Source organism: Saprolegnia diclina (assembly GCF_000281045.1).
Source record: "Saprolegnia diclina VS20 unplaced genomic scaffold supercont1.21, whole genome shotgun sequence".
Lineage (NCBI taxonomy): Eukaryota > Oomycota > Saprolegniomycetes > Saprolegniales > Saprolegniaceae > Saprolegnia > Saprolegnia diclina.
The window spans coordinates 538,634-561,349 of record NW_008246088.1 but is presented as its reverse complement, the minus strand read 5'-3'; the positions used below and the strand labels follow the sequence as shown (position 1 = coordinate 561,349).

General features: G+C 59.4%; 10 protein-coding genes across 10 annotated transcripts; 4 read left to right on the top strand and 6 right to left on the bottom strand.

The window, feature by feature from the left end:
* Positions 1–490: 490 nt before the first annotated feature.
* Positions 491–3,085, bottom strand: SDRG_07448 (hypothetical protein). The gene is made up of 3 exons (XM_008613281.1): positions 2,378–3,085; positions 2,238–2,330; positions 491–2,187 (listed from the first exon to the last, which is right to left on the bottom strand). The coding sequence occupies exons 1-3, from the start codon at positions 3,071–3,073 to the stop codon at positions 622–624; spliced, it is 2,355 nt and encodes a 784-aa protein (XP_008611503.1). The 5' UTR covers positions 3,074–3,085; the 3' UTR covers positions 491–621.
* A 333-nt stretch (positions 3,086–3,418) lies between these two features.
* SDRG_07447 (ubiquitin-conjugating enzyme E2 S) lies at positions 3,419–4,154 on the top strand. Its single transcript, XM_008613280.1, has 2 exons — positions 3,419–3,486; positions 3,533–4,154. Exons 1-2 carry the CDS (start codon positions 3,484–3,486, stop codon positions 4,127–4,129), a joined length of 600 nt encoding a protein of 199 aa, XP_008611502.1. The 5' UTR covers positions 3,419–3,483; the 3' UTR covers positions 4,130–4,154.
* Positions 4,155–4,174: 20 nt separating this feature from the next.
* SDRG_07446 (hypothetical protein) lies at positions 4,175–5,752 on the bottom strand (the record flags this gene model as incomplete). Its single annotated transcript, XM_008613279.1, has 4 exons — positions 4,175–4,901; positions 4,952–5,081; positions 5,124–5,229; positions 5,276–5,752. The coding sequence occupies 4 exons, from the start codon at positions 5,750–5,752 to the stop codon at positions 4,175–4,177; spliced, it is 1,440 nt and encodes a 479-aa protein (XP_008611501.1).
* Positions 5,753–5,837: 85 nt separating this feature from the next.
* On the bottom strand, positions 5,838–7,889 carry SDRG_07445 (hypothetical protein; the record flags this gene model as incomplete). Its single annotated transcript, XM_008613278.1, has 4 exons — positions 5,838–5,981; positions 6,024–6,182; positions 6,238–6,675; positions 6,726–7,889. The coding sequence occupies 4 exons, from the start codon at positions 7,887–7,889 to the stop codon at positions 5,838–5,840; spliced, it is 1,905 nt and encodes a 634-aa protein (XP_008611500.1).
* A 1,292-nt stretch (positions 7,890–9,181) lies between these two features.
* On the top strand, positions 9,182–10,884 carry SDRG_07444 (NADH dehydrogenase (ubiquinone) flavoprotein 1). The gene is made up of 2 exons (XM_008613277.1): positions 9,182–9,275; positions 9,328–10,884. The coding sequence occupies exons 1-2, from the start codon at positions 9,221–9,223 to the stop codon at positions 10,776–10,778; spliced, it is 1,506 nt and encodes a 501-aa protein (XP_008611499.1). The 5' UTR covers positions 9,182–9,220; the 3' UTR covers positions 10,779–10,884.
* A 171-nt stretch (positions 10,885–11,055) lies between these two features.
* SDRG_07443 (hypothetical protein) lies at positions 11,056–15,360 on the bottom strand. Its single transcript, XM_008613276.1, has 6 exons — positions 14,633–15,360; positions 14,487–14,580; positions 14,246–14,424; positions 13,022–14,204; positions 12,738–12,974; positions 11,056–12,690 (listed from the first exon to the last, which is right to left on the bottom strand). Exons 1-6 carry the CDS (start codon positions 15,352–15,354, stop codon positions 11,098–11,100), a joined length of 4,008 nt encoding a protein of 1,335 aa, XP_008611498.1. The 5' UTR covers positions 15,355–15,360; the 3' UTR covers positions 11,056–11,097.
* A 290-nt stretch (positions 15,361–15,650) lies between these two features.
* SDRG_07442 (hypothetical protein) lies at positions 15,651–16,686 on the top strand. The gene is made up of 4 exons (XM_008613275.1): positions 15,651–15,761; positions 15,809–16,014; positions 16,059–16,128; positions 16,176–16,686. The coding sequence occupies exons 1-4, from the start codon at positions 15,673–15,675 to the stop codon at positions 16,363–16,365; spliced, it is 555 nt and encodes a 184-aa protein (XP_008611497.1). The 5' UTR covers positions 15,651–15,672; the 3' UTR covers positions 16,366–16,686.
* A 181-nt stretch (positions 16,687–16,867) lies between these two features.
* Positions 16,868–18,370, bottom strand: SDRG_07441 (hypothetical protein). The gene has a single exon (XM_008613274.1). The coding sequence runs from the start codon at positions 18,337–18,339 to the stop codon at positions 16,888–16,890; it is 1,452 nt and encodes a 483-aa protein (XP_008611496.1). The 5' UTR covers positions 18,340–18,370; the 3' UTR covers positions 16,868–16,887.
* A 152-nt stretch (positions 18,371–18,522) lies between these two features.
* Positions 18,523–20,596, bottom strand: SDRG_07440 (hypothetical protein). The gene is made up of 2 exons (XM_008613273.1): positions 19,331–20,596; positions 18,523–19,286 (listed from the first exon to the last, which is right to left on the bottom strand). The coding sequence occupies exons 1-2, from the start codon at positions 20,581–20,583 to the stop codon at positions 18,599–18,601; spliced, it is 1,941 nt and encodes a 646-aa protein (XP_008611495.1). The 5' UTR covers positions 20,584–20,596; the 3' UTR covers positions 18,523–18,598.
* A 642-nt stretch (positions 20,597–21,238) lies between these two features.
* SDRG_07439 (hypothetical protein) lies at positions 21,239–22,438 on the top strand. Its single transcript, XM_008613272.1, has 8 exons — positions 21,239–21,295; positions 21,341–21,389; positions 21,437–21,472; positions 21,519–21,578; positions 21,625–21,718; positions 21,769–21,933; positions 21,981–22,027; positions 22,083–22,438. The coding sequence occupies exons 1-8, from the start codon at positions 21,265–21,267 to the stop codon at positions 22,210–22,212; spliced, it is 612 nt and encodes a 203-aa protein (XP_008611494.1). The 5' UTR covers positions 21,239–21,264; the 3' UTR covers positions 22,213–22,438.
* The last annotated feature ends 278 nt before the right edge of the window (positions 22,439–22,716 follow it).

Genomic DNA, 22,716 nt, shown 5'->3' with positions numbered 1-22,716 from the left:
CCTCCGCAGTAGCTTCATGCTTTGAAGACAATATATGAGAGACGGTGTATTAGCTCTGGTATTGGCTATAGCTAAGGACACGAGTGGATTTGGTCTCTCTTGTCAGTCTTACAAAAATCAGGAATAAAACGCGTTTGACCGTGTCTTGCCTGGTCATTTGCCACTCAACGTACGTGGGGAACAAAAATTATGCTCATTGCACTTTCACTTGTAGCAATGTCAGAAAATTTCACTGGGCATAAACATCCCGCAGTAAAGCGTTTACTCGTACTAATCTTTCGCCTTTTACTAAAGATTACCGTGGACGTCTTACAAACAATGCGGCTTCACCAATTTCTGACCTCCCTCTGGGAGGACCCCATGCCAACATCCTCTCCAATGCATCAAACTACACACGCCATTTTTCTTTACCACCCCATTAATTCGTCGAAGTATTCAGTTCTAGTTGCTGCAAAGACCCTGAACGTGGTCAACACCTTTTCGTTGACAGCATCATGCCCTGGTAGCAAGCATCAGACATAAATCTTTCGTACTACGAGTGCTTGGCCAAGGGAATTCCCTTGCATGGACTGAGTGGGGACATACTTTGATCCCATACACGGATGCATAATGCAGACAAGGTTAGCGGAGTTGCTCGTAGTCGCCGAGGAGCACCTTGAGTTGGAGGCACTGGACGATCTCGGGCACCATCTCAACTTGGTCGCACTTGAACTTGGCTTCAAGCTCGTTGCTGAGGCTGTCGAGAAGGAACGCACCGAGAAAATGCGCCATGGTCGCCGAGTGAATTGCGTACAAGTACACGGCGCGGATCGTCTCGGACGCCATGCCGTCGGTGATGACGTAGAAGCGACAGGCCGCGAGGTGCTCTGTGAGCGCCTCGACCGTCGGCAGCCCGCAAATCCGACACGCAAATCCCCCCGAGTACTCCAAACTGTTCCAAAAGTACTTGAAGTCGTCGTGCGTCATGTACAGCGTGCAGCTTAGCGGCGACGCGTCCTCATTGGCCGGCGCATCCTCATCGTCCCAGAAGGTCTCGCCCGTGATCGTATTGCGAACATAGGCGCGGTCGTACGCATCGTGGTGCCGGACCCAGACGTCGGCGGGTGGCGCACTCGGGCGCGCGTGGCGTCGGCGACGTCGCGCGTGGCTACTGTCCGCCTCATTTTCCGATATGGAGGGCGCGCTGTCACTCTCCGACGATGCCGATGAAGCAGACGAGGAGCTCGACTCGTTCGTGCCGTCGCTGTCGCTGGCATCCTCGTCGTCGCTGCTGCTGTTCTCGACCGCGTGGTCCTCGGCGTCCCAGTTGCGCGGCAGGAGGTGGTATGTATCATAGTCCCGGTGGGTCTGCTCCATGACACTGATAAACTTGTACAAGACGAGCAAAAGCAGCGGCACCCAGCACTGCAGTAGCACGTTAAAGCCGGTCGCAATCAAGAGCAGCGCGGTGACACCGCCATAGAAGGACGTGCCTTGGTGGAACGACGCGTAGAGCACCAAGAAGAGGTATAGGCCGCAGCACGCGTCCACAAGCTTGGCGATCGTGACCATCTTGATCCAGTTGAGGTCGTTCGTGTAGCCGACGCCGTGCCAGTGAATGAGCGGCCCCGTATACGAGGCGAGGCGCCAGAGCAAACTTAAGCAGCGCCAAATGGGCGTGTGCAAGTTGCTCAAAAACAAAAGCAGTGCTGCCATTGAGGCGACGCCCGAGGTCAGAAGCATGTAGTGCAAGGGGATGCCCAGAGACGCCACTTGAAATTGCGGGTACATGGTGAAGGAGAAGCACGCAATGATACCGAGGAAGAGCAAGACGACGCTGCCGAGGCAGTAGATGTAGAGCAGCGCGACAATGCGGAGGAGGACGGCCCTCGACATTTGCGTCGGCGGCGGCAGAATTGTTGTCGGAAAGAAGAAGCGAGCCCGATCCAGAAGCACCTGCCACTTGAGGTGGAAGGGCTTGAGCGGTCGTTGCGACGGGGTGGTTTTGAGTTGCGGGTCGAGGTACCAGTACACGGAGAGCGAGAGCCACACTTTTAGCAGCATGCAGAGCGCCGTCCAGACGCGGCAGAACGACGTGAGCTGCCACGGGAAGATCGCGCCGTAGCTTCGTTCGTCTGAGCGACAGAGCCAGAAAAGGTCCACGAGAATCGCAACAACCATGCCGGTCGTCGTCAAGTGGAGCTCAATCTAGCGACGGTTTTGATGTTGAGATTCCGACACCATGGACAATGTGCTACCTTTTTGACGGGTACGGTCAAGAGGAGCGCGCCGATCGCAACGTTGTAGCGTGGACCGGGTGTCGTGCATTCGCCGAGCAAGCCAAACACAATCTAGCATTCTGTTTTTGAGAATTGAGATTGAGATATGCGTATCGTACCAGGAGGTACGCCATCCACTCGTGAGTGTGCAAACTCACGAGCGTTCGAAACCAAAAGGAAGCAAACGCAAAGAGCGAGTGGGATGTCGCGAGCAAAACACGTTTGTGCTTGCGGATCTGCCGGCGCTGGCGCTGCTGAAAAGTGAGCTGGCGCGTCAGTTTGAGTTTGAGCTTGGGCTTTGGCATCGACGGGTCAAACCCAGGGAGCTCGAGATCGTCTTCGAGCGCGACGTCTTTCGGCTTGTCTTCCGCATCGTCGCTACCGCTTTCTTGAAGCTCCGTAATGGCGTACTTCTTGCTTGCGCTTCGCCGGGTACCAAGTACAGATGCCTTGGGCGGGGACACCTTGGGTAGCTCGTGGCTTGGCTCGGGCGTCAACGCTGGAGGTGTCAGGCTCTCGTCTGCAAAGCGTACACTGCGTGGCGTGCTGCTCTGCTGCGCCACAGCACTTGGTGTCGGCGCGCTTCGCGGTGTGGCACGCAGCGACGGTGTGATCACCGGGCGTGGCGACGTCGGTGGCATCTTGGGGCCGTCGCCCGCATGCGGAGCAAACGGGTGCGCTGACTCGTCAGCTGGCGCAGCCTCTAGTGCCGTCTCTGTTGCAGCTATCGGCGTAGACTCGGATGCGGCCAATGGTGTCGTCGCTGTTGCAGCTAAGGGTGCAGATTCTGGTGGCGATGCGTTGGTGGTGTCCATTTTCGGTCGGTCGTCTGCAGCTGAAACTCCCGGCACCAAACGCCAGCAACCCTACCCCTCGTTCACCTCGGTTGAAGGTTGATAGCCAAGCAGTCCACCTGGCGGTGCCAGTATTGACACCGAATACGATAGACTTTAGCATGCGCAAACGCCGAGAAGCGGAATGCGAGGCAGGCGCTGCGGACCGGACCATCTCGATAGCCAGCACTCTTGGGATGCAGAGCGTCTACTCGATGCGTCATTTAATGGCGTAGATTTTATTCCAAGCCCAAGTATAGAGAAGATTGTATGGTCCAATGAACCTTCGAAAAAATACTGTCTCGCCCAATGAGTGGTTGAAATTTCGAAATCTGCCGGCGGTGATTGGTGCATCCTTCCCACACCTTTTCCAAGCTCCACGGTCACGGACGATGGTACGGGACAGGCGGCAACGCGGGCTCAAGCGATGGCTGCATGTAGGCCGCCCATGAGAACTTCTCGCCGCAGATCCTCCAGCGCGTGGCCAAGGAGGTCCGGCAGCTGGCGACGAACCCGCCGGAAGGGATCCGCCTTCTGGAGCAGGACTCGCTCGCCGAGATCCACGTCGAGCTGCGCGGACCCGAAGAGACGCCGTACGTCGGTGGCTTCTTCGAGGTGAAGCTGCTCCTGACCGATGGTTTCCCGACTACGCCGCCGAAAGGCGTCTTCTTGACCAAGATCTTCCACCCGAACATCGCGTCCAACGGCGACATCTGCGTCAACACGCTCAAGCGCGACTGGAGCGCCGACCTCGACCTCTCGCACGTGCTGCAAGTCATTCGGTGCCTCCTGATCGTGCCTTTTCCCGAGTCGTCGCTGAACGACGAGGCTGGGAAGCTCTTCATGGAGTGCTACGACGAGTACGCGCGCCGGGCCAAGATCCTCACCGACATTCACGCTACCAAGTCCAAGTTCAAGACGGACGCTGAGAGCACTGCATCGGCTGCGCCCAAGCGCGCCCGCGACGACAGCACCGACGACCCGGCGGCGGCGCGGAAGAAGAAATTGGCCAAAAAGAAGGGGCTTCAACGACTTTAAATGTACGACTAGTTTCTATGCCCAACTATGTGCCGAGCGACGGCGTCACGTTGGTCGCCGACACTGCGGCCGGGACGGCGTCAGGCGCGCTGCGGGCTTGGTTGGGCGCGTTGCCTTGGCTTCGAGCTGGGCGTGGCACACGAGCACGTTGCTGAGCTCGTGGATGCCCTTGTCTTGGCTCGCAATGTAGGCATATTGCGCAGCAAGGTTCTTGTGGGTCGCAATTGTGACCTTGGCGTCCGCACGGTTGGCCGCGTCCGCTTTCGCGCGCTCGTCCGAGTACGACGCCTTGAGGTGGCGTCCGTAGGCCTCAAACTTGGCCACGAGCTCCGTGTACGAGACCGCGTCGAGGACTGCGCGGCGGTGCTGGCGCGGGCCGTGCGTCCTGTGGAGCGCGTCTTGCGGCGTCGTTGTCGTGAGATGCAGGTCGACAGCCAAACAAGTCGCATTGTTCTCGAGCCCATGGCGCGCTAAGAAGCTGCCAATCAACGGCGAGTTGCGCAGCGAGTAGACCACGCGCTCCTTTGTAAACGAGTGCAAGTGGGTCCGTGGAAGCCCGTCGCGGTCGTCTTCAGCGACCGCTGGCGTCGTCGACGCGCCAGTCTCGGGGAGCGCGTCACCGGCGCGGATGCGTTCGAGGCGCTCGGTCCGGCGCACGCGGTTGCAAAGCGCGGGAAAGTCGGTGAGCGCCGCCGACTTGCGCTGTGCGTGCTTGGAGAGCTCGGGCATCCAGTGCTCGAGCTGGATTTGCTTGGGTTCAAAGCCCACAAACCTACAAGTACCAACGAATCAACGAAATTATCAAACTATCAAGAAGGCCACCAAGAAAAACACCGTCGCACAAGGCGTTCTTGGACGTCGCGGTTGAGGAGGTAGCGTGACATGGGGCACGCTTCATGCAGCGCCAAGAAGACGAGCTGTGCGAGTACGTCCGGTAGACGCGCGAGCACATCTACAATATATTCAGAAACCCACCAAACTACGAAAATGCAACTCGAATCGCGGGTCGACGGGTCGACCTGCAGCCGCAAAAAGAGGTTGGTGTAGTTATCCGCGATCCGCGAAGTAAAGTCCGACTCGAGCGTGGCGTGCTGTCCGCTCTACACGTCCTACTAGCGACCTCCAAACATACACACGTGCTAATACCTGGAATTCGTTCGCGATGAAGTACCAAAACACATCTTTGACGATGGCTTCGAGCTCGACCGAGGTCTGAAAGAGGTGCTTGAAGAGCCGCGCCGTCTTGGACGAGGCGTCGAGGCTGTTGTGGGCTAGCACCTTTTGCTTGAGGAGCGGCAGCTGCACGCTGCGGGGCAGCTCCGTCGGCTGGCTCGGCGAGAAGCGCACCGTGATGCGCTCGAGCGACTGCGACGCTGTCTTGGCGCGCACCATCATGAGCGTTCGCTTGGCCGCTCGCTGGATCATGGCGCGGTATTTGCTGCCTTTCTCATCGCCGTCGCTCTCCGTGTTGTTCTCGTCGTCGTCGGGCGGCAGCGAAATGGCCATCCGGCGCCCCTCGGACGACGGGTGCGGTACGTCCGTCTCGGTCAAGAAGGCGGGCGGCGCGACGTTGGCCGCCGGGGCTACCTCATCTTCTTTGAGCGTCCAGTCGTCGCCGTCCATGCTCCAACGACAAACGATACAAGACGGCTAACTTTAGATGGGTTATACTTTCTGCGCATATGACATTCCGCTCGTCGACATAGTTCTAGTCTTCCAAGTGCAGCAGATCCAGGATGAGCCCAATCTTGGTCGGGTACTCGAGATGCCCGCCAATGACTTGGCTCAAATCCACATTCTCGACCCCGTGGACCTCAATGGGGCTAATACCCGCCGAGTCCAGCGCCCAGCCCTACGCCGCATCGTACAAAACACGCTTCCATCTTGGTATTACCTGGTAGCGGTACATGACCGCGAGCATCCAGTCGTTCTCCGAGTAGCCGTTGACAAGGCGGCCAGCTACGACCTTGCGCGCGGACGCCCAGTCGTCTTCGACGACCGGGATCGGGCACCCGAGCAAGACTGCATTCTCAATCAGACCCACGCCATCTTCCTATACAGCCCTTTCCATGAGCCATCACGTTGCCAGCGAGACGAAGGAAGCGTACGGAAGCAAGGTGCTTGAGACATGCGAAAATGAGGCGCGCGCCCATGCCATAGCCGACGAGGCTCACGGGGCGCAAACCTTGCTCGCGTTGCAACAGCGCAGTGGCGAGGAGCTTCCCGCACATGTCGGCGCGACTCATGGCCATGGTCCACTCCGAGTCAATGAAGCTGCACGCGTTGACGACCATGGTCGGCAGCGCCGCGGCCGCAAAGAGCGTCGCAAACACCGTGTACTTGACAATCTCGCCGCGCGCGTAGCCGAGCACCATCTTGGACGTGAAGCTGCGAATGCACGTGCCGTAGCGCAGCAAGACGTCCTTCTCCCACTTGAGACAAAACTGGTCGCCGTGGGGCATGCGGTGCTTCCACTGCCACGCGCGGAGCTGGTCGGGCGTCGGTGCGTCCTTGGCGTCCGCTACGGTCTCGAGACGCACGCCCACCTACCACGCATGCAAGTTGAGTCCGTCGCATCGATGAGACGGTCGCGTACGGGGTCTTCGTCGGGGGCCAAGCCGTATTGACGCCGGAGCGAGGCAAAGAGGTCGTCTTCGCGGCCGCGGAAGCGCACGAGCATCGCATCGATCGACGCTATCTTCTCGGGGTTGAACTGCTTGTAAAACGCGTGGAGGTACTCGCGCGGCGTGCCCCACGGCCGCTTAAAGTCGGCCTCCGAGTTGTTCTCGAGCCAGCCCGAGATGCAAATGTACACGTTCATGCCACTCCCGGCCGTCAAGAGCTCAAACTCAAACTGCTTGATGCCCGACGTGCGCCGATCGGTCTTGTAGCCGGCGAGGCCTGCGCCGGCTGTGCCAAAGAGCACTGTGGCGGCCGTGACCCCGCCCGCCGAGGCTAATGCTGTCCCGACGACTGCGCCGACGCCGCCAAGCGCAGTAAAGCCCGCTGCGAGCGCCGGGGCCACGAGACCGCCCGTGAGCGCGAGCAGCGTGCCGCCGGCGACAGCGGCCGTGCCGATCTTGAGGTTGCGCTTCCAGTCGCCCCACCGACGCGGGCTCTCGACCTTGCGGCTCTTGAGCTCATTCGCCTCGAGGAAGAGCGCCATACCAAGCGCCGACTCTTCGGACGCGATGACGGTCCAAGGCAGCTCGTGGATCTCGTGCACGAGGAAACGAAACATGCTTCGTGCGCGGGCGTCGTACCCGACCGTGTACGTCGTCTTCCAGAGCATGTAGTGAAAAACTGCGATGAGCTCGTCGCGTGAAATGTCGGCTTCCACAAGCGCGACAAAGGGCCGACTGTTCATGGGCGTCTCGCGCAGCGTGCGCGGCGAGAGGGTCAAGGAGACGTGGTCCTCGGCAGTGTCGTCGACCAGCATGGCCGCCCTGTCCCGCGACGACCGCGCCCGCTCCATGGCGACGATCGGGAGAAGACCTTCAATCATGTGAAATGGAAGGTCCAAGCACTGCTCCATGAGGAAGCGAAAGTATGTTTGCGCCCACTCGCGGTGGGCAGAGCCGTCGTTGACCTGCGCGAGCGCGCACGCTACGACGCCGCCGAGGCCGCGCTTGGCGTTGGTCGAGAGCTTCATCATGACGCGGGCGTTGGCGTCTTCGGCGCGGTCCATGCCCTCGACCGTGTGCGCAGAGGACATGATGGCTGCGTTAGCGTCCTTGGCGCTGGGTGTTTCGCCCGACATTGGCTTCCTGCGACTTGGACAAGATGCGAAGATGGGCAAGCAATTGCCAATCCGGCAGCAGTTGCAACCGGAACCGTAAATATACGGTAAAAATCTAGGAAATACCGTCGCTTTCACCGAGTATCCGGATAACGGATGCCGTTGATCACAGTGTCCAACTTGAACCTCCTCATAGCTGTCCTTGCTGCCGGCCTGGATCAATGGGCATATTGGAGGCCAGCAGCACGCCTCCGTTGGTTGGCGACAGGAGCCGGTACCTCTCTTTATCAGGACAGGCGGCAGTGGCGCGTGACCAGGAGGGTCATGGAGGGTTGTTTGTGTGAGAGAAATATTCTCTTGGAGCGTACTATGAACCGGTGTCCACTGTCCTAAAGAACAATTCTCGATACGTCCTATTGCTCAACGGCTCTGCAGGCAAACTTTGAGGTTGGGCCCATCAAAGTATGTAGTGCTTGCTGATGCGATCAGAGGATTGGTCAAAATGTATGGATCGTCGATCCAGGATCAGGATGACTGAAGTGCCAAAGCAACGGGTTACGCACGCAGACGCCCTCTCTTCGGCGAGGTGCCAGCAGATCCAGATTTCGTCTGCTCTAGGGCCCAGTTGATGACGAAGAAGAGAGCTTGCAGCAGGAACGCCGACGATGCCTTCCAACCGTTCGGTTGGTGTGGCCGACAGCGTGGGCCGGCCCAGTAGCCATCCGGCTCCTAACTTCCACGTCCAAGGCGATTCCCGCGGCATCCGAAATAGAGACTATGCACCTCACCAGCACCCGACATCAGCGCAAATTGAGTGTAAATTGGGTGTGTGGATTGTTTGGTTCAACTTCAACTCGGGTTCTACACAGACATTTCTAAGTGTGCATAGGACTTCGCGCATATACTACCACCGTCCTAGTATTCAAGTCGCCCCTAAACGCCAATCGATATGTTTGTCCCGTCTCTTGTGCAAGCTTCTCCCTCAGGCACTCATGGGCCGCTCGGGCCATTGCCGTCAAGGGCAATCTCCACCACACCACACGAGCTGTGTGAAATGAAAAACGCATTTTACAAACATCAAGCTTCAACCATTTCCCACATGGGTTTCCCACACTGGTGGGTCAACTCCTTGCCTGCAACGGCAGCGGCTTCGCTGGTGTTCGAATGCAACGAATTCCATTTGCTGATTCGATGTTACTATGCACATACAAAATTCAAGTACAAAAGTGAATCCTGTGGCATTCGATATCGTGGAAGTATTTATTGCCAGAGGTTGAAGCCACCTGTGATTGGCCAATGCCATTTGTGTGGCAGTAAACGCCCTCGTCAGTGACTGTTCTGACTGGACGAAGATGCAACGCTCGACCAAGGCCGCTCGTGCTGCGCTCCAGAAGCTCGCGCCCCAAGGTGGGAAGATGCGATCGCGGTGGAAGGTAGACATCTGATATGTGAACCTTAGCGCGCGCCCTCCATGCGTCGCGCGTCGTCGCCAACGCCCAAGTGGAAACCCCGGCCATGACTCGCGTCTACGGCGGCTTGAAGGACGAAGATCGAATCTTCACCAACCTGTACGGCGAGCAGACGTGGCGCATCGACGGCGCCCTTAAGCGCGGTGATTGGTACCGCACGAAGGACTTCCTCAACATGGGCCCCGAGTGGATCATCCAAGAAATGAAGGACTCGGGCCTCCGTGGCCGTGGTGGTGCTGGTTTCCCGTCGGGCTTGAAGTGGTCTTTCATGCCCAAGCAGACGGACGGCCGCCCGTCCTTCTTGGTCGTCAACGCCGATGAGTCGGAGCCGGGCACTTGCAAGGATCGCGAGATCATGCGTAAGGACCCGCACAAGCTCGTCGAAGGCTGCTTGATTGCGGGCTACGCCATGCGCGCCCGTGCTGCGTACATCTACATTCGCGGCGAGTTCTTCAACGAAGCGCACATCTTGCAGGAGGCGATCCACGAGGCGTACCAGAAGGGCTTCCTCGGCAAGAACGCGTGCGGCAGCGGCTACGACTTTGACGTGTACCTCCACCGTGGTGCGGGCGCGTACATTTGCGGCGAAGAAACGGGCTTGCTCGAGAGTCTTGAGGGCCGCCAGGGCAAGCCCCGCCTCAAGCCGCCGTTCCCGGCCAACACGGGCCTTTACGGCTGCCCGACCACGGTCACGAACGTCGAGACAGTCTCTGTCTCGCCGACCATCCTTCGCCGTGGCGCCTCGTGGTTCAACAGCTTTGGCCGCAAGAACAACCACGGCACGAAGCTTTTCTGTATCTCAGGTCATGTCAACAACCCGTGCACGGTCGAGGAAGAAATGTCGATCCCGTTGCGCGACTTGATCGAAAAGCACTGCGGCGGCGTCCGTGGCGGCTGGTCGAACCTCCAGGCGTGCATTCCCGGCGGCTCGTCGGTGCCCGTCATGGACGAAGCGACGTGCCAGAGCATCCACATGGACTTTGACGACCTCAAGCTCACGGGTGGGTCGGGTCTCGGGACGGCCGCCGTCACGATCTTCGACAAGTCGGTCGACATGGTCGGTGCGATCCGCCGCTTGAGCCACTTCTACACGCACGAGAGTTGCGGCCAGTGCACGCCGTGCCGTGAAGGTACGGGCTGGATGGAGTCGATCCTCACGCGCATGGAGACGGGTGACGCCGACTTGGAGGAGATCCCGATGCTTGAGGAAATCTCGCGCCAGATCGAAGGCCACACCATCTGCGCCTTGGGTGACGCCGCCGCGTGGCCCGTCCAGGGTCTCATCAAGCGCTTCAAGCACAAGATTGTCGAGCGCATTGAGAACCCCAAGTCGTTCAACAAGGCCGACTACTTCCAGAAGTCGTGGCCCGGCGCCCCGTTCACGAACCAGGAGTGGGTCCAGAAGCACGCCGACGGCTCGGCCTACGCCTCGTCCAAGTAAACAAGTAGAAATCACTCGGACGTAGTAACCTGCACAAATTGAGTGTCCTTGCGCATGCATACAGCGGTCTTGTACTTCCAGTGTATGGCGACTTCCAGTGTATGGCGACTTCCAGTGTATGGCAGCCCTCCAACCACCGCTGTCAAGGGACCTTGTCCTCTATCAAAAATGCCAACGCCAGTTTGTGTCCTGCATGATGCAGTATAGTCACGGAACTCGAATCTCAAAGCTCCAACACCGAATCGCACAAACTCCAAACTCAAAACTCAAAAATCAAAACATGACATATTCGTTTGATGGCGACGGGTATCTTATTGTGCTAGTTGGTTCGGAATTGGTGTTCGCGCAAAAGCGCTTTGGCACGGGCCATGAGCCGCTCGTGCTCGTCGTCGCGTTCAAAGGGCTCGACTGCGACCGCTGTGGCCTTGACGGGCACGAGGTCGGCCAAGTCCCCGACCGCGAGAAGACCTTCGTCGACGCTGCGTTGCGTCTGCAGCTCCTGGGATGTGAGCTTGGACTGGAGATCACGCAGCTTGGAGCGGGCAGATAGCGGCGGCTCGTCATCGGGGGACGGGGCGCGCGTCACGGGCGCCGAGACGCTGTGCCGGTGGCTGGGCGAGTGCAAAAGCGACTCGAGGTGCGACAGCGAGCTGCTGTTGACGTCGTCGTCACTGAACATGCCTTCGAGGTCCCGCTCGAGGTCCGAGAGCGGACGCTGCTCGAGGCTGCCCGCATCCGAGCCCAGCTCGGAGAACTCGATTTTGAGGTCGTGCTCGATCGCACTGAGCCGGTGGTTCTGCAGCGGTGGGAGGTCGAACGGACGTCCAAACATTCCAGCTGCGTCGTCGTCTTCGTCGCTGCTCACTTGCTCCAACGCCATGCGCAACAGTTGCTTCTGGCGGTCGGACGACGCTGAAATCGACGACAAGGAGCTCGCACTCATCGGCGGCGTCAACGCGGAGAAGACTCGCTCGTGCATCTGGCTGTCGACATCGAATGCAGGACCTGCGTCGACTGTAGGTGCCTCGGGCGCGGGCGGTGCGACGTCGACAGTTGCTAGCGTCGGTATGGGCGACGGCGTTGTCGGTGGCACTGGTGACGGCGTTGCCGGCGGCGCGGGTTGTTGCGCCGCCAGCACCACTGGTGACACTGGTGATGGGCGGGTCCGTGATCGGACACTGTCATTTGACGCAACGGGGCTCGGCTGCATCGACGCACGGTCCATTGTACTTGGTGCGGGAGGCCGTGTGCTACTCGGGGGTGGTCGCAGCACCGACGACGACGACGAGTCGGGTGAAGGCGCCGGTGCAGCACTGCTACTACGTTGGCTGCTACTTCCAGACGAGAGAGGCAGCGAGACATGATCGTCGTGCGACTCGAGATGCGGGAGACTCGTCATTGAGTCGCCCAGTGTTTCATTTGTTGTCGCCTTTTGGTGGCGTCCGTCGCGTGCGCGCTTGAGGCCTTGCATTGTCCGCGCGCGCTCCATCTGCTGCAGCTGCATCTTCTGCTGCCACTCGCCAAAGAGGGCGTCTTCTTGCATCTTGCGCGCCTCTTCAAAGCGGCGGGTGACGGTGGCTTGGTCGGTGGCGGCCGCGTCGCGGTCCTGCTGCTTCCAGCTGTCAAAGACGATTTGGTCTGCGAGCTCTTGCTGCCGGCACTGCGCGAAAAAGTCGACGCGCATCTGCTGGAGACGCTCCTCCGAGAGCCGTTCGTCGGCAATGCGGGCCACACGCGCCCGCGCCGCAGCTTCGAGCGCGGAAATGTCTTCGTCATCGAGCTGCTGCGCCGTGTGCGCCGCCAGCTTTTGCGCCGCAAAGTCCATCTCGACGCGGTACCGGTCGTGCTCGGCTGCGACGAGCTTGCTCGTTTGCTCGAGCGCTTCTTTGGCATTTCGCTCCATCGCAATGATCTACGTTGTGTCTCGTACGCGCCGACAAGTTGTCTGCAATGACGTACCTGCTGCAGACGACGCTCGCGAGTCTTGGCCGCAAGCACCTTCATCGTCACGATGCGCTGCTTCTCCCGCTCGATGGCGTCGAGCCGCCGGCTCTGCTCGCTCTCAAGCCAGTGCTGCTTCTCTTCCATCCAGCGGCGGTGGGCCTCATCGAGTGCCTTTGTTTCAGCTTGGAGCTGCGCCACAAGTGCTTGCTTGGCCGCGAGGTCGTCTTCTTCGCGCGCAATGCGGTTGCGCTCCTAATCCACAGTCTGAGATAATCCTCTCAAATCAGAATTGGATTTGCCTGGATCTGATAGTCGACGACGAAATGAGGGTAGTGCTGGAAGCGGGGGTAGCTTCCTTTCTGGAGTGGCACGAGCGCCTCTTCTGCGTGCTCTGGCAGCGGAAAGCTCATCTGGCGCATCCAGTCGACCAACTGGCGCATGTCGAGCGTTTGCTGCTGGCCAAAGTAGGCTAACATCGCCGTCGACGAAGTGCAGTCCAAGAGCACATGGCGCGAGAGCTGTAGGAACGCGAGCACAGCGGCCCAGAGCCGCCCAGCGTCCCGAAACCCCGGCGTGACGAGGTGGTCCCACAGATATAGCCAGTCGCGACGCTGCAAGACGGTACTGAACGCCGAGTTGACAAGCGACCAGCCGTACACGTCGGCTTGAACATGGTGCGACACAAAATGCAAGTAGAGCTGCGGGTCGCGGCGCTCGAGCTCCTTCTCGAGAAGGCGGAGCAAGTTCAGTGGCGGGTACGGATACCGACGTAGAAAGTCGACGCCGTCAAACAAGAGCAGCGACGCGACGACCTCGAACGCCATCACATCGTTGTTCTCGCAGACCTTGATGAATGGAAACACAAACGCGGGGAGGTACTCGACCTCGCCGAACGCAGGGCACCAGTGCGCAATGGCCGAGAGCACGCGCTGTAGCCGCCGAAAGAGCCGCTGGTTCTGGATCGGGTAGCGCTGCGCGAGATGCACACACGACGGATGCACGCCCTTTTGCAAGAGAAGGCTAAACGCGTCGCTGTTGTCGGGCAGCTCGAGGAGGAAGCGCCACGCGAGCATGCGGTACCGCTCCGGGTACATTTCGTAGGACCGTAGCAGGTGCGCGAGCCGGCGCTTCTGCAGCGCTGCGTCCTGAGGTGGCATCGCCATTGACGGTGGCCGGGCCACGGGTGTCGGTGTGCGTGACATGATTGGTGTTTCTGGTGCCTTGGACGTCGTCGGTGTCTTGGGCGTGCTTGGTGCCTTGGTCTTCGGAGTTGTCGGCGTCTTGGGGGTGGGTGAGGCTGCTACAGGCTCGTACGTCGACTTGACCGGTGGTCCAAAGAGCGAGTCCATCAAGTGCGGTGTGGGAATTGCCGACCGCGTTGGCAAGTAGTTGTCGTCGGCGTCGGCGCGTTCTCGGATGCCCTGGACGGCGTACGCAGTCTCGCGTGCAATGTCCAGGTCGTAGAGGAGGAGACACCCGTCGCTACTTCATACTCAGTGATCACGCGTCACTGGAGCATGTACCTGGAGCAGCACGCGAGATACTTGCCATTCCCGTCCATGGCATAATGCGTCATGGCCTTGGCGCGATGTGCGACCTGGAGGCTCACCTTGGGCGTGGACGTCGAGACGTTGAGAAAGTTGAGTTGGCCATCGTCACCGAGGACGCAAATGATCGTGCTCGTACATGGCACGAACGTATGCTAGAGTATGGCCATATATGGATACTGCTCGTACAGGATATGGAGAAAGGACAGTCGAATACCTGGAAGACGCGCCGGACGGTCGCCGGCAGCTCGATGATGCGGATGAGCGTTTGAGACTCGAATTCCCATACGTAAATAAAGGGCGAGTGGCCGCTACATACACGGTCGCGCGTCAACGTACGGCAAGGTGTGGAGAGCAAGGGACCTTGCGATGATGGCGCGGCAGTTGTCCGAGACGCAAAAGCGCGTGAGGCCCGGCGGATGCTCGTACTCGGGCAGCGCGAAGCGGTACTTGAGCGCGAGCGTACTCAGCTCCCACATCAAGATCGAGTCGTCGCGGAAGCACACGGCGACGAGCTCGCCATTGTTGACAAACTGCGCGGCTTGGACACCAGGACCGGCGTTCAGTGTCCGGAAGCGCGACCAGTCGGCGCTGTCCCAGAGGATCACGGCATCGGCGGACGCTGTCAGCGCGAGCTGGCCCGGCCGCTGGAACGAGACACACGTCGGCACGTGTCGGTGGCCGCGGAGCGTACTCACGAGCACCTTTGTCTGCACGTTCACGCAGCGAACGGTCAAGTCTTCGCACGTCACGAGGAGCTCGGCGCGCTGGTGCGGGCTAAAGGCGCACTCGAGCGCCGGCGTGCCCAAGTGGCACACGAGCGCATACCGGTTCCGCGTCGGAAAGAAGGCGAAGACGCGGCCTTTCTCGTCGACGGCCGCAAAGACGTCGCCGCCAGCCGAGAAAGCGACGCAGCGGAAGCGGGCCCAGCCCGTGCCCGCGTCCGACGTCTCGGTGGCCTTGTACGTCCGGAGAGGGAGGTTGCGCATGCAACCGAGGAGGCCCGACGGACCGACCTGCGGGCGGCGCGGCCATAGCAGGCCCTCTTCGTCGGTCCCGAGCTTCAGCCGGACCTCGTACACCATCGTCGCGAGATAGCTTTTCAAGCGCGAACGCCGGATACCGGAAATATTATCCGGATTCAAAGATTTTACCAGCAAGATCGTGGCAGAGGACTAGAACTACAACCCGCTACAGACGATGGCATCCAGAGTACTCTTGACGACATGTACGCAGACAGAGCCCATTTCATACACATAGGTAGAGCCTGGTCCACGGCCTCGGTCGGCAGTCGGAAGCCCGGCGACAAGGTGTTGCCGATTTGAGTTGCGTGATATTAGCCATCCGGATACCAGGACTCGGTTCGCACAACCCATTTTGCCAAAAGATCAACCATCCTCGTCATGCGCGAGCTCATGCTTCAGCTGTACCACGTCCCGCCGGCCGCGCTGGCGAAGCTCGTCGCCTTGGGCCTGGACCGGATCGAGCTCGGGTACGACGAGCGAGTGATGCTGGCAAGCCTGCAGGCGCACCTTGTAGTTCGTCGGCGCTCCGGCTCGATGGCAGCACCTTGGCGGACGCATGCGCACTCCTGGACGGCGCCACATCCAAGCGCCTGCGCAACGGATGGTGTGCTGTCTTCGAGTCGACTTGCAACGGCGTCACAGTGGCAACAACTACGAACTGGCCATGCGCCCACGACGGTGGGAACAGTGCATGCGTCCACGACGGCGTCGCACACATTGGTACGCCCGTTGCCGCGCGGAGAAGGTTCATACACCATGTGTAGGCCCTCGTCCGCATGCACTGACGCACGACACATACGTGGCGCTCGTTGAGACGCTGCATCTCTCCATCATGTACTGGTCATCATGTACTATCGGCGACTGGAGCTGCCTTGGTGTAGATATACCTTTCGCGAGGTCCCTGACGGCGCTCTGCGCGGATCGACAGTCCCCCGGCCGCTTGCGATCTTGGCAGCCGAGCATGCAAAAGTAAAGGCAGAAGTCAAAGCCGAGGCGGTGACGAGCCATGCATCACCGACACGAGACGTTCCGCCCTTTCTTACACCCAAGGACGAACCGAAAAGAATCTAGGCCAGAGGAGCTCAAGGATAGCTCGGAAACTGCGAGCGGTACTTTACTCCAAGTAAGGCTTCTTTGAAGACGCCCCAGGGACCATCCATTGCAGTCCCTACCCCATTTCTATACTCTTTCATCAGATGATCGCCGTCTCGCTTGGTCAACGACGACTAACGAACTAACGAACTGACGCCGACGGTCAACACCAGACGTACACGTTGTCGTACTGTCCCACAATCCTACTGCTCGATCCAGCAACTCGAACGCGCCACGAATGTACTAACTTGGATCATCCAATTTGGTCATAGTAAATATCAATTTCAGTGCAACTTGCCCACTTTGGCGACGCTGGCAACGTACATTGGCAAAACTCTGCTGGCCTCGCCGAGGAGTCGCAAGTGGACTTCCGGAACGCTTTGCAGCAAAGCTTTCACCTTGTCTGTAGTAGTACAAGCTCGATTGCTCAGCGCTCCGAGACGCTCTCAACGTCCTACTCGATACCACGACAAACCACAGAAAAAAGTATCAATGTTTCAACTAGAGCTTTCGAAACGCGAGCACTTGGTAGAGGCTCACAATGTCCCACTCGACGTCCGAGATGGTGCCGTTAAAGTTGAGCACGTGCATCTTTGTGAGGAGCTCACGGTGCCGGGGCACTTGGCTGTGGAGCGCGACGAACGACTGAAAGTTCTCCTGGAGCACGAGTTCAAAGCCGTTCTGGGCAATCAAGCGGTGCAAGAGCGAGTTTGGAATCAGGTATTCCGGCAAGTCGACGGCCTGCTCGTCCTCGCCGTCGCGCAATGTAAACTTGTACCGGAGACCGTACCCTTCGTCGTCGTCGTCGTCACTGCCATAGAGGAGCCGCGTCCGGGTCGACTCGTCCATGCGCACGGTGCACATTTCTCGCTTCTTGGCGTCAAAGATGCGGATCGGTGCCGGCGCGCCATCCGCGTCCACGTCCCCAACCGACGCCTGGAGCTTCTGGATCATGCGGTCCGGGTCGATCGTCGTCGCGATAAACTGCCCGCCCTTGGGCAGCATTGAGCGCAGCGTGCTGAAGAAGAGGTTGGCGCTGTTCTGGTCGCAAAACATGTAGTGGAACGAAAACTGCATCGAGACCATGTCGAACGCGTGCGGCGAGTTGACGGGCACGGCCATGTGCCACTGCTTGGCCGCGCTCCAGCAGTAGAGCGAGTCGGAGAGGAGCGAGACCTTCCCAAGATCACCTTGCACGAGCTGGATGTCCATCTGCGAGAGCTGCCGGTTCTTTTGGACGCGCCCGACCGCGTCTTCGAGCGACCCTTGCGCAATGTCGACGCCCATGTACATGGATACGTTCTGCTTGGCCCACTTCATCATGTCGCCGCCTTTGCCGCACGCCAAGTCGAGCACCTTGCAGTTCGTCGGGCAGTACTCGCGGATGAGCACCGACTTGATCCAGTTGTTCATCGCGCGCATGTGGTAGAGGAGCGAGTCGGCGCGGTCGCCCGAGTTGGCGCGCTGAAGGCTGCTGTAAAACTCGGCCGTCTGCTCCTGGTCGGTCAGCGCCGTACGTCGCGGCTCCATCGTGGCATGTGAACGCCGATCGTACGCAGGGTCGTCGCCGCGGGACCGCTTGGCGCTTGAGCTTTCATAGTCGTCTTCGTGACTGCGCTTGTGCGACGTGGCCTCGTCGGCGCGTGGCATCGGCGACAAGAGATCCAAGACCGAGTTGGAGCCACGGCGCTGCGGCGTCGGATCTGGTCGTGGCGAGCTGCGCTGGCGCTTCGGTGACGCAGCGACCGCCGGCTTGGTATATGACCGCGTCCCTTTTTCGTCGGCAAGGTCGAAGTAGACGCGCCGAGGGTCACCTGGCTCGATCACGTACGCCCAGCCGGTGGGCAGGTCCTTCTCGGTCCAGTACTGCTTGCCAGTCTTCTTGTGGAAGTAGTAGTCGACGCCTCGCGAGCGCGACGTGCCAAGGCTCCATCCAGGCGGCAGTTGGTTCATGTCGTCGCGTTTTGTCAAATGGGCGGCGGAGGCCGATCCTAAATTTACCGAACCCGAAGATCCTATTTCGGACTTTTGCCTAGTTTATCGTGCGACGAGTTGATTGGTGCAAATCGACAACGCGCGGGAGCTTGCCACGTCATGTCGTGCTATCCCAACTGTCACGTCGAGCTCGGTGCGACGAGCGATACCAACCCAAGGCAAGACTTATGCACATCATGTGTATGCCACAGACTACACGAACGACAACACAATGTCCTTACAGCGACGCCAGGTCCACTTCGACAGCCGTGTTGCCGGCCGTGAACGAGCCCTCGAGCGCGCTCACGCGGCCGCCGAGCACCGAGGCCAGGAACGCTTCGGTGCGCAAGACAAAGTCGATCGCGTTGGGCGGGCGGTGGAAACCATGACCTTCGTCCGTGTAAATGACGTACTGCACGCGTCGCCCGGCGTTATGGAGCGCCTTGGCGATCTGGTCCGACTCGGCTTGCGGCACACGCGGGTCGTTGGCGCCCTGGCCAATCAGCAGCGGCTTGCAGATCTTCTCGACGTGGAAGACAGGCGAGATCGCAGTGTTCCACGCGTCGTCTGACTCGACAGGCCCAATGCGAAGGGCAAACATGGCCTTGAGCGCGTCCCAGTCCGGTGGAGTCGCGGCCAAGAGCGATTTAACGTTCGAGGGGCCGACGACGTCGACACCGCACGCGTACAGCTCGGGCGTGAACGCGAGGCCCGCCAAAGTCGCGTAGCCGCCGTAGCTCTTACCGTAGATGCCGACGCGCGACGCATCGGCGTAGCCCTGGTCAATGGCCCAGTGGGCGGCGTCCGTGATGTCTTGCTGCATCGCATGGCCCCACTGCTTGTTGCCGAGATGGAGCCAGCGAAGGCCATAGCCTGTCGATGCGCGGTAGTTGACGGAAAGCACTGCATACCCGCGGTTTGCGAGCCTAATGCACAATGACGCGTCGAGGATCGTGGAGACGCGGCGTACCATTGGTGGGTTGGATTGAAGCCCCAGTGGTCACGCACCCACGGACCACCGTGGACAAACACAACGAGCGGCAGCTGCGTCGGCGGCAGTCCGACCGGCAGCGTCAAGTACCCGACCTGCGTCTCGCCATCAATGCAAGGAATCTCGATCGCCTTCATGGGCGCAAACGTGTACGCCTCGAGCGACGGCTGCTCGAGCCCCAGAAGCGTCAGCGTCGACGTCGCCCGGACGTAATGGTAGTAGCGCTTGGAGCTCGTGTCCGGGGCGACGCAGATCGTCCACGCGTTGTCATCAACAGTGCGACTCACGAGCTCCATCGGACTGTGGACGAGGGCCTCGAGGCGCGTAATGTCGTCGCGCACGTGTTCGTTGAGAATGATCTTTTCCGGCAAGAGGTACTCGACCGCACAGTAGTCGGGCGACCCGTCAATGCCAAAGACGACGTCGCCGATGTCCGCTTTCGGGTGATGCGCCAGCGTTGCTAGCTCCGAGCCATCGATGGTCGAGAGGAGGACGAGTCGGAGCGTGCAGTTGTCGCTGCCGTTCAGCGACGTCAAGACGTAGATGCCGGTGCCGTCAGCGCTCAGCTGGAGCGGCGTCACATCGTCGTTCAAGCCCCAGCGCACCACTTCGCGCCACGGGCTCGCAGCGTCGTCACGGATACAAAGCTTCTTGTCGCCGACGCCGTCCGCGGGCGACACGGCGCCACGCACGACAAGGTCGCTGTCGACGATCCACGCTTCGGCGCGGTCCGTGTTGGCGGCCAATAGCGTTCGCTCGCCTGTCACGACACTGATGCGGTAGACGTCAAAGAGCTTTGGGTCGCGGTCGTTGATGCCGACAACGACATCGTCTGAGAAGCGCTCGCTCGTGAGCCGGTTGATGTGGTTGTAAAATGACGTCATCGGGAACGTCGTGAGCACTTTGGCATCGGGAAGCGGCGTGAGGTTGGTCGTTGTCGCCGTCGCAATGTGAACGGCAAAGAGGTGGAAGCGTTCGTTGCCGTCTTCGTCCTGGACGTACAGCACATGCGTGCCATTGGTCGCCCAACGAAAGAACCGAATCGGGCGCTTCGCCTCGGTCGTGAGCTGGACGGCCGTGGTGCTGCCTGCGCTGGGCCGCACGAAGAGGTTCATGATGCCATTGCTGCTCGGCGCCAAGTACGCGAGGTGGGCGCCATCCGGCGAGACGCGGGGCGACGCATACTCGGTCGGGCCAAAGAGCACCGGGATCGGCACAAGCGTACTCTCCATGTCGATGTTTGCAAATCACGAAGTGCGCCAGGCAGTTACGATGCCCCACGGATCATTTTTAATATTTCGTATAAAACACTAGTGTATTTAAATGTTTCGCTCAAAAGGTTTATCCGATGCGTCTCAATTGAAGTGCAATGTCGACACTTGCGTCAATAAGAGTTGGCACAAGAACTCGCTTGGGCATCCACAGTTTATGGCCAAGTAGTATAGCTACCGGTAGGTGTAAGCCAACCAGGCAACGTCCATCGCGTGCATCTTTCTCGTGGTTGTGGCGTCCAGGGCCGTATCGACACCCCGCCCGACGACGTCTGCAATGCTAGAGGTAACCGTAGACGCCACCATCAACCGACGTACTCACTCTCGCCAGTTTCCCATTTGGTGCTGACTTGTGAGAACTGGTGTCAAGGGCGGCGCATCGCCCTCGATCGGTCGTCGTCAGGGACGGTCTCGAGATGGTCCACTGTCCATCATTCAGCGGTTACCTGCATTCTTTCTCGCGTCCAGGGGGGTCCGAAAAAATGAACTATATATTAATCAAGTATGTGTATGCCACACGCTCGCCCGTTTTCATGGGGCCCCTGCGCAATAGAATTCTCGCCGGTGATTGGCGCGACGCGATTGCTTGCGCGTGATTGGTCTGTTTTTGCATGGTTGGAGGAGGGACCTTATTATTGTACGATGGCCGCTACGGACGCCCAAGTGAAGCACGGTAGGACCTGCCTGCAGCTCGGGTGGATGCTCATGGCCTCTGTAGATGCTGCTGCCGACGAGGAGCACAGCCTCCAGACGGGCTGGTGCTTGTGGTACGACGGCCACGCGTCTGTCGGACACTGCTCATGCGCGAACGTAGGTATGACCGCAAGCTGCCCAAGCGCACGGACCTCGAGTACGTTCTGATTGCATGCTTATCCGAGGCTCATGACGACTGCTAGCACCTACCAGTCGAACTTGCAGAAGATCGCTGCCTTTGGCACGGTCGAAGACTTTTGGCGGTACGGAGATGCGTCATCGATGTATGGGCTCATGACGTTATGTTAGCCACTACGTGCACGTGAAGCGCCCGTCGCAGCTCAACAAGGACACGAACTTGTACTTGTTCCGTGATGCGCCCAACTGCGCGCCGATGTGGGAAGTGCGTCCTCGGCTTTGTTGGCATCACGTGGTATCAACGATTGTCGCTAGGCCTTCCCGAACGGCGGCTGCTGGATCCTCAAGATCAAGAAGAAGGCCAACGTCCTCGGTAAGATGTGGCAGGACCTCTGCTTCGCCGCGGTCGGCGAGGCGTTCGAGACGCTCAACGTCGTTGGTATTGCCATGGCCATCCGCTCCAAGGAAGACATGATCTCGGTACACAGGATACGGATCATGACACATATGCGAACGACGGCGAGTAGGTCTGGAACGCCGACAACACGGACGACAGCGCTCGGTTCGCGATCGGGTACGTCCCTTGCACCACGTGCCATGCGGCCGCTCATATGATGTTATGTTTGCAGCGAGAAGCTCAAGGAGCTCCTCATGCTCGACTCCAACACGCTCATCGAGTACAAGTTCCACTCCAACTCGATCCGCGACATGTCGACGTTCCGCAACGCCAAGCCGTACGTCTTCTCCGCGTCCAGCTAAGCGCACCGCGCAACGACAACGGCGACGGGTGTGTCCTTGGTGCGACTCAAGTGTCATTGCACGTGCAGTTGTAATCAAGAAGATGCCTCTTGTCTTGTGATTACGAGTCCATCCCAAGCGCAGGCTGTACGTCTTCCACACAAGTGGTGGTCGGACGTGCTGCCAGTTTCGCGCGCTATCGGTTCTCATCGATTGCGCAAAATCAACAGTATGTCATTATCCTTGGCGAGACGAAGCATGTTGGTCGACGGCCTTAGCGGAACACGCGGCGCGAGGGCGCCGGAGGACCTCGACGACCCCTCGGTTTAAGGTTGTGGGATTAGTCGATCAGGATCCACGTCTTGGCCAAACATTGATCGTGCGGCACTGCCATCATGGCTGCCTGGTTAAACGGGTCGACTTCGATATCGCGTAGCTCTGCCATTATGGTGCCCTAGTCTTGATTAGTGTTGGGTGCGATATACACCGGCGCCAACATGTGGTCGGTGCCGTTCGGTTTGAGAT